Below are 9,673 nucleotides of genomic sequence, written 5' to 3'. Positions count from 1 at the left end.
ATTCCACAATTTTGAATTACGACACTATTGTAATAGCTGTGCGATATGTCTCGGCTGATCTTGGGGACTTTTGGTGAAGTCTCATTCTGGTGACGTCGCCCGATTATTATGGTGAAATGAGTTAAATATGTCGAATAGCTAGTATATCGTACCAGGCGCAGGCGCACGCGGCTTGCAGGGCGGCACACTCTGCCGTTCCGGTCGGTTCGCCGTCGTGCCCGTGACCACAGACGTGCTTGTTTCCTGCGACAAATATTATAATATAAGGCATAAAAGTCGTTAAAAACCAAAGATCTGCAAAAATTTCGTAAGGCCTGCTGGCTGCGTTCCGTGGTTTAATTGGCACGGATTGCCTGAGGGTACTGGTTCGAATTCAGCCCGATCGAATGTATTTTTCTAAATGTTCGATCTTTGTTATTAATAATTAAAACAAACTAGTGGAGTAACTTCACACAAAATAATTGAATATCAATTCAATAAAACATCGTGACATTTAATAAACTTTACAATTACAATTATAGCGACATCTCTTAGTCAGCGATGGTAGCTGTAAAGGTACCTCTCTGAGTGAAGAAATAAATTTCTCACTGATGGCGCTGTGGCAAAAAGTCGTTAAAAACAAAAAGTAAGATCTGCAAGAAGCACAGAGAAAAATCGTAAATATCATATCTTTCATTACAAAATGTCACGGCTTTCGATTAATTGGTAACCAAAATTAGATTGTTCGAATATAACGCTCGCCATCAGCATGTTTCTTGTCAAACAGCTGCCGCCCTCGCATGAGCTTGTTTTGGTTTTTCCAGGCAAACATATCAAATTTCAGACTAATTCTATTGTATTTTTAACCGACTTCAAAAAAGGAGGAGGCTCTCAAATCAATAGTTTTTTTTTTACGTATGTTACGCGATAATTGGAGAACCGTCGGTTTTTTTAGTGCTCTGTACTGATTAATACGCTATTCACTAGTAGTTTTTTAACTTTTAAAAGGTTAGAAACTCAATAATGTCTTCTTAACGGTAACAGTTGTTACCTTGGCATGTCTGTCCGGCGATGGCGCGGGAGTCGTCCTTGTTGCGGCCTCGGCCGGTGCGTCCTTCGTGGGCTGGTCCGTCGTCGTGGACTGCAAATGTATAATTACGTTACTAGGGACTCATGTGGAGGGAATAAGGTTCTTATTCGCGTAACGGCAACGATTTGTTTCGAAATGGTAGTAGATTTTGTATTGTCAATACTAAAGCCAAAGCTGCCCTGAGGGTTGAGCAGTTCGAGTCCCGCCACAAGGTGAATTGTAATTCATTTGTGGTGAGAGTACCAACTCAATATCTGACCGACCTTCATGAAGGAGGACTTTTGGCCGAAGGGTGTCATGTTCCGGCGTTTCCGAGGACGACTATCGGACACCCATAGTGCGGCACACGTCGCGGATATTTTACAGGCAAGACTCCTTGCCTACTCGAACAGTGCGTGAGTGAAAGAAAGAGGAGAGGGGGAGAGAGGGTGAGGAAGAGGGGAGATGCAGTACTCACGTATCCGTTGAGATGCGGCTGTGCAAGATGGCGCGGCGAGGCGGGCGCAGGCCGCTTGTCGGGCGCCTTAGCGTTAGTGGACGGCTCCGTGCCCAGCGCCGTGGTGCCCTCAGCCTCCAGGCGGCGGCGGGCCTGGTACCGATAGACATGTGCATTCACTCATCACATTCAACATACATATGTGTATTTTGTGCGAATGCCGCTAGATGGCGTTAGTTGGATTTTGCATTATTGGATTTTGGATTAGATGATGCATTATATTTTAACATTTTATAAATGTATTTATTCCAGTAAAACTCCTTGTGAAAGCATTCGTCCAGAGAGTACTTCTCTTCCAACTTGTCTATTTCTGCCTCCAAGCAGTAATGTGACATTACTGCGTTCCAGTTTTGAACGATTAGGGGTGCTAGTGAAATTACAGGCATGTGGGACTTGTCAACTTATGTCTCAGGGTGACTGGTGAAGTGGCAGTGTCCCTCAGATTTTTGCGATTTTAAACTTCGAGTGGCGCTGCAACTGTTATGGACAGGCGTGTCGCTAACCACCAGGCGCACTACTTGTTCGTCTTATCACTTGGTATTATAAAACGCCATGAAGAATTTGACACACCCACCCATATCAGTTGCAGTGACACTCAAAGCTTAAAATCGCAAAGATCTGTGGGACACTGCCACTTCACCCGTCACCCTGAGACATAAGTTGACAAATCCCACGCAGTAATGCTTACATGTCTCTTTGACGACAGAAAGAAAATGAGCAGTAATTTACCGGACGAGCTCTTTCACAATGAGCTCCACTGCTGCTAACTCTTAATGTTATATTGCTTGTCCACAACCCAAGAAGCCAGTTAGTAAATAAAAACTGTCGCAGGGTGCAAATATTAAAAATACACTCCGGCAATTGTTGGAATCACAGTTGGTATGTAATAGCAAAATCATGATTTTGTTTTCGTCATCTTTATTCAGAAATAAGGTCCATACATTCCTGGTAACTAATCAGTGATACATCACTTATAAATACCAACTCTCGTTTGCACTGAAATATAGACAGCGCCAACAACTGACCTGTGTGTATGTCTCCGTATATTCCAAAAATATTCTGTATTTATTGTAATAAAGATAATATCTTTAACAATGGCGAGCTGTTCCATTCGGTGGTGTGGGGAAAAACAGCAAAACATCCAATTACAAAACAAACGGAATCAAATTTCATCGGTAATTAAATATTAAATACGTAATTTTGCAATTTTCGTCCATTACTGCAAAGCTCAAGTTAACTGGTCGATTTGAAGTGAAACAATTGACGACACCCGTCCAGTATTTCGAACTCGGGCTGGCCAATCGGAGCGCAGTTGTCACAGTAACGATATGGAAGAATAGTTTTGAAACAAATTAAATGACATTTCGTCTCTATTTCTGGTTAAATGCTCGATGTCTTTATTATATGCACAGACCTAGGAATGGAATTCCCTGCTCGACTGTGTTTCCGAGCACATACAAGTCGAGCATCATTAAGGTGCGACTGAATAGGCATCCTCTGGGCGAGCTCGTTCCATTGTAGACCCTATCTCTAGCTAGCTAAGTAGCGGTCAAGAGCAAGTCCATTTATTTAAAAGAATGAAACACTCACATGGTCCGGGAGTGAATCCGGCGGTGGTACTGGCTCGGCATGTGTTGTACGCGTGCGGGATACGTTAACCGCCTGAAAATAAAGAGTTACATTTGTAAAATGAAACGTAAAGCCCGATGACAGCATTGGAATTGTTCATAGTAGATATAATAAAACTTGAAAAAAAATTCAACCAACTTCAATGACAAAGGGACGCCTCGGCAACATATCCTTTCAAACAAAAAAAGAATTTTCAAAATCGATCCACAATTGACGGAAAAATTGGTGAATGCCTATGAAATTTGAGAATTCCGCTCGCTTTCTATGGGATCATCAGAGTCTGACTTGGTGATAATGGGACCATATCAAAAGTATACCTTTTCTCGCAATTGACGGAGAAATCGATGAACATACATAAAAAAGACATACTGTCGAATATAGAACCTCCTCCCTTTTTTTAAGTCATTTAAAGTAATGCAGTACAAAAGCTAAGAAAAAATGTGGTGACATTTTTGTTATACTATTTTGTTTTTCTAATATATTCATTATACTCGTATTAGTGACGATGGATTTGACGACGAAGTATTATTTACATCATACCACATGACATTTATGGCATTTCAGGGCGTTTTGTCAGACCTTCTATACGTGCAGCCTGTGGACAAATTACACTAAAGCGACGGTCAATGCCCTGCGTGTCCAATACAATAATGGTTTTAGGATGCTATTGGGGCTGCCACAATTTTGCAGCGCATCAGGTATGTTCGCGGACGCGCGTATTGATAGCTTCAGCGCGATTATTCGGAAGAGAACTGCCTCCCTGATGCGTCGCGTGCGTGGCAGTTCCAATAGCCTAGTTCGTTTGATCAGGGAGAACTCTGTCAGTGAATTGTGGAAGCACTGGAACTCTAAAAAAATGGGTTCCAGGGGTTTAATTTATAAGTTACTGTAATATTTCGCAAATTTAGTACTAGCATAGGTTGTAAGAATTTTTTTTGTAACTAACACTAATATGGACTATGTCTGAAATAAACTTTTTTGAATTTGAATTTATACGCTTTCTATACATATAATTAGATTGATAGTGAAATTTGTCATTAAAATTTACAAGGTTTAAAACTATAATACAACATAAACCTTGTCGAGGTTATTATACAGTTTTTTTTTATATAAAAAAGTGCAATTTGGACTCCATCTCTCCTGATGGAAAGTGCACATATAAAACAATAACACATGCGCACCTACATGTATAATGCCTATTCACGCTCGCCTTGAAAATATCCAAGTTATGGCGTTCAGGAAATAAGTCTGTATGTAATTCCATAGTAATCTCTCACTCTCCATGATAATTATATCCTGTAGAATACCGATAAGCAGGCAACTCTACTGCGGTGTTCAAGACTCTGCAGATTCACCTCTAATATTTCCGAATCATATAGGTGACTCGCCTCTTGCCACGCTATGCAACTGAATCCAAGGTGGAGTTTGTATTTAGCAGAACTGTATCATAGGTTTCGACGACCACGTTGTTACATCGAGTATATAACCAAAAATAGAGACGAATTGTCATTTAATTTGTTTGAAAACTATTCTGCCTAATCATACCGGTGACGACTGCACTCCGATTGGCCAGCCCGAATTCGAAACAATTGACGGCAGTCGTCCATTGTTTCACTTCAAATCGACCAGTTTAACATGAGCTTTGCTATAATGGACGAAAATTGAAATGTGGTTCCGTTTGTTTTGTAATTAGATGTTTTGCTGTTTTTCCCACACCACTGTTGGAGATATTATCTTTATTACAATAAACACAAAATATTTTTGGAATATACGGAGACGTACACACAGGTCAGTTGTTGGCGCTGTACTATTTCAGCTTGCTAATTTGTGATTCAGCGCAAACGAGAGTTGATATTTAAAAGTGATATAAGGCCCATTTGCCTGATGAGTTGCCAGGGATGGACGGCCCTTATTTCCTATCTTATACTCGACGCGTTATTGCGATCTGTGTATAATTGAAATAAAAATAACATAATTAAATTAATTGTTCTCAAATAGGCAATACCCTACTCTATGGACCCATGACTCAAGAGTACTGCTAATGGCGATACAAGACAGCGTAGTCGGGTATTTAGTACCTATTGGTACATCAGATGTGGCGACGAGTACCAAATAGCTGTTTTTGTAACTAATTTGTTTTTAACAGACTAAAAAAAAAAAGGAGGTTCCCAATTCTACGACTGCATATATTTTTTTGTATGCATGTTACGCGATAACTCCGGTTTGTGAGCCGATTTTGATGATTCCTTTTTTGTTGGAAAGAGGGTACCTGAATATTGTTCCCATTTAAATTTGAAGAAAATATTTTAGCTTCAAGTATGTCTATGAATCTGGTTTCGCGGACTTACTAGTAACAGATTTCAATGAAACTCGGCAAATAGATGTAATTCCAAGGACTTTTGAGGTTTTTTTTAGTAAAGTCTGAGATTATAAATTGCCAAGCTGCAATTTATCAAAGCTACTACTACTATTGCACAGATTTTTATTGGTAACAGCTAGCTACAGGTAACTTTTAATCAAACATTTTATGGACTGCATCCATTTGTAGGATCTAAGCACACTTTTAAAAATCCACTTGCAGTATTGGTTTATTTTTCTTGTGTCGTGTCTTTTTAGTTAATAACTTTTTTAATGTACGTTTTTTTGTAGGTCAGAATTGCACTCTTCACATCGTTTTACCTTTCTTGTTGCTTATTATTGTAGGCACTTTTGTGTTACTGATACTTTTATCGATATATTGTAAAAAAAGACAACATTTTACCAATAACAATGAATTGTGAATGTTACGACGTTCAAATAATTAGTAATTGCGTTATTGCCTTCTTTGTCCTTATTTTGACAGTTGACCTACTAGTACCGAGATCAATTTTTCATATACACTTTAACAAGAATAGCCGGCTTTGATTATCTACATTGTAGATAACATTGAATTAAAATGAAAAACTTTAACATAATGTCGCCTCTTGGTATTTTTTAATAAACATAGTTCTAAATACAGTATACATGCATACATGTATTGAAATGAACTTCAGCTCAGTAATTTGCATGAATAATGGAACGAGGATCGAGTTCGGCTTTTTATTTCATAAGCATGACCAATATTTAGTCGATAGTTGATAGATAATATTTATCGACTGCAATCACTAGCTGTTTTCAAGCGAGCAACACTTTTGCGCAATGTACTGTCATTTTAATCTGTCTTCAAAAAAGACGGACTATACTTCCAGGTTATTGATCAGCGCTACCTAGATATAAGACGTAATTTGACTAGAATGTGTAGTGTAGACTAGGCTCTACTCTATGAGTAGAATTGCTGGCTGAATATAGGTAGTGATTATAGTTTTATATTTAGAATGTTAAGAAAACAGAAGATCTTGACATTTTTAGATTATTGATTTGTAACCTGAAAGTGAAAATATGTAAAATGGTGAAATAAACCAAAATTCTTAAGATGATCCCGGTTTATATTCTTAGAAGTACCTCTCGCTACGCAATCTGAGTTACCCCTCATTACAGTAGCATGGAGATAAGCAGTCATCTTGAGTTATAGGTACACGCCTGCACTATAAATACCAGAACAATGAATTTAAATCTGAGGCTATATAAGTATGGTAACTGTACTTCCCTGGCCGAACTCTTACACAGGGAGATCAACTGCTACTGCATAGATTACGAATAACGAAGTTAAAAATTTGTAAGAGAATTATTCATGTGAATGTATTGATGAAATAAAAAATGTTCAAAAGATGCTCATACACGCTTCAACGTAAAATAATTCCAAACAAATAACAAAAATGATACTTCGGGGAAGAAATTGTGTTAAAATTTTAGTAACGGAGTAAATAATCAAGTTCATTATTTACTCAGTGCTTCTATTAACGTAACGTAAACATTGATCATTGCATGTAGTTCAGGAAAGATGCCCCTAGATGGCGTTGAACCGTTTTTATGAAGTTTCTGGCATTGGTGAATCCATTTGTTTCATTTCATGTATTTCAGAGATCCTCAACAAAAGTATCGTAAAGTTCAAAGCACATTGTTAACTTTCTTATAGTCGAAAATGGAACTCAACTTTATACATAATATTTGCACTAATTAAAAACAAGGTAGTTAAATTAATAATTTATAACTATAGTACATAATACGGTGGTTTGCATTAATATTAGACATAACTGGTTGAAGAACTCCGATATGTGTAAGACATTTTTTTGATACCAGGTGACTGAACGAACAAGTCGTGCGCTTGGTGATAAGCGACACGCCTGTCCGTAGTAGTAGCAGTGTCACTCAGTGTATATCACAAAGATCTGAGAGGCATTGTCACTGCACCCGTCACCAAGAGACATAAGTTGTCAAATCCCGTGTGCCTGTAATTTCACCACTTGTCTTCCCCGAAATATCTATAAACAAAAGTCGTCAACCTTAAAAATATCAATTCAAATAACACACATTATCCATTACAATTCATTCCATACAACCTCATACAAAAATGTGACTACAACATAAACGCACAAATGTCTTTATTATACAAAATGAGTCTATGGATTAAAAACCAACATAGATTCTCTCACCGTTGACCGACACGTCGAACAACATAGTTATATAATCACGTAATATTTAATAAACGTGTATGGGTAGACTGTGGACGCAGGAACATGGTTTTATAAAAATCCAGGCCTAGAAACAAAATCGGGGCTTCTGAATGTTATCAGGCTGAATAATTTTTTAAATTATTTAAATAAAAATATATACACTATCATGTACTATTGGGTAATTTCCAGAATTTTTTTCCGGAAAAATTCCCGAAAAATTAGAAAAATGTCATTTGAACGGCTCATATTATGTTCTACGTTTAGAAATATCTTTTGAAGTTTTATTTTGCGTCAATTATAAAATAAACTTGTACATCTAAAAGCCATATAATACAAAAAACCAGAATTAAAATGATTCCACAACAGCGAAAAATGCTCCAACAACCACACCATCCCCATTTCGTTGTTGGCTCCATCATTTTCGTTCAGTAACTTCAACTTTTAACAAACGTCAACGTCAAATGTGGAAAAACAAAGGAAAAGCATTGGAAAAATATTGAAATTTCTCAAAAGTATCAGAGTCGCGGGGGGTGAGGGTCAGTCGGTACTCAGGGACGCGGGGCTGAATGTCAGTAATCGTGGAAATTATGTACGGAATTACACAGCATGTTTTCGTGCGGTGATCGATTCAACCCTTATCGACGACGGTTTAGATGATTAGATGGGTACCGCTAGTGTAAGAGCGATTACACAGGGCGACTTTTAGCAACGATGCAAACGCGCGACTGCAGCGATATAGCCGCCGCAGCGTATAGATGTTGAATCATAATGTACGAAAAATCAGTATAAGTTTATGCACATTGTTTTGTTAATTGTAAATTTAAAAGTGAAATTAATATAGTAGTTTATTGGACTGTTACATAATGAAAGGCATTAAAAAACGAGTGCGGGTTTTCATAAAAACATCGCACGAGTGTTTTAATGCCTAATTATGTACAGTTACATACACTGCTTTATCTATACACATATTATAAGCTCTCTGTGATGTGTTCAGGAACCGCATGTTACGACTGGCGAAATGGCGGCAAATAAAAACTATTCTCACCCATGTCACACAACCGTAGTTTTTACTTTTAATTCATAGACAACTAGAATCGGCCTCAACTATAATATCGTTCGATATCAAGTAACGGGTGAAATTGTCAAAATTGTTTGCTATTGACATTTCATTTCGAATAAAACTTCATCTCGACTGATATTAGAATTGAGGTCGAATCAAATTGTTTTGTTTTTCAGAGATGTTCAAAATTTTAATGTAATAATAAAATCGAATTATATGTTATTAAGAAGCAATAATAACATTTTCACAGATAAGAAATTTGTTCTAACAAAACTGTAATAATTGTATATCAATTTAATAAAAATTTTAATGAATCGCGACATCTCTCGTCTCGAGCCGGTAGCTGTAAAGGTATCTAATTGGGTGATAAAACTTTCATAGATTTCTCATAGATGGCGCTACGACTAAAAAGTCGTTGAAAAACCAAATACAAAGACACGACAACAAGCACATAGAAAAATTCGTGAGGTCCGCTGGTTTGTTCCGTGGCTTAGTTTGTATAGCGTCTTAATAATTAAAACAGTTTACCTTTATGCTGGTCGTAATTTGCGGTTTTTGAACACATTACAGATGGTTTATGATATGTGTGTAGATAAAATACTTTAAACAACTAAATCAGTTCATTCAATTAATTTAAAACGTACATTGCGTTTGCATCGTAGTTAGTTTAGGCATCGCAATTACATATTAGGCGCCAATATTTAAATGTTATAGCTTTGCTATGATGAATGTATAATTCCCTTCTTAATTCTTGTTTGAATACTATCATAGCTTTATTTACATTTGTTTTAATTGTATTAGATTAAGTTATATTTAAATAAATTTAT

The 9,673-nt window shown here is 37.3% G+C and overlaps 1 protein-coding gene across 1 annotated transcript in view; it reads right to left on the bottom strand.

Annotated features, from left to right (window-relative positions):
• The window catches only part of LOC113225713 (tau-tubulin kinase homolog Asator), a 93,453-nt gene that overhangs the window by 35,413 nt on the left and 48,367 nt on the right, over positions 1 to 9,673 (bottom strand). Inside the window, exons 12-15 of the mRNA XM_026458115.1 lie at positions 3,156 to 3,227; positions 1,527 to 1,658; positions 1,031 to 1,120; positions 153 to 243 (exon numbers count right to left, since the gene is read on the bottom strand). Of these exons, the coding sequence (XP_026313900.1) occupies positions 153 to 243; positions 1,031 to 1,120; positions 1,527 to 1,658; positions 3,156 to 3,227 (385 nt within the window). The remainder of the gene's footprint in view (positions 1 to 152; positions 244 to 1,030; positions 1,121 to 1,526; positions 1,659 to 3,155; positions 3,228 to 9,673) is intronic.

Source organism: Hyposmocoma kahamanoa, unplaced genomic scaffold (genome assembly GCF_003589595.1).
Source record: "Hyposmocoma kahamanoa isolate Upper Pololo Valley unplaced genomic scaffold, ASM358959v1 170, whole genome shotgun sequence".
NCBI classification, from domain to species: domain Eukaryota; kingdom Metazoa; phylum Arthropoda; class Insecta; order Lepidoptera; family Cosmopterigidae; genus Hyposmocoma; species Hyposmocoma kahamanoa.
This window is presented reverse-complemented; position numbering and strand designations above follow the sequence as displayed.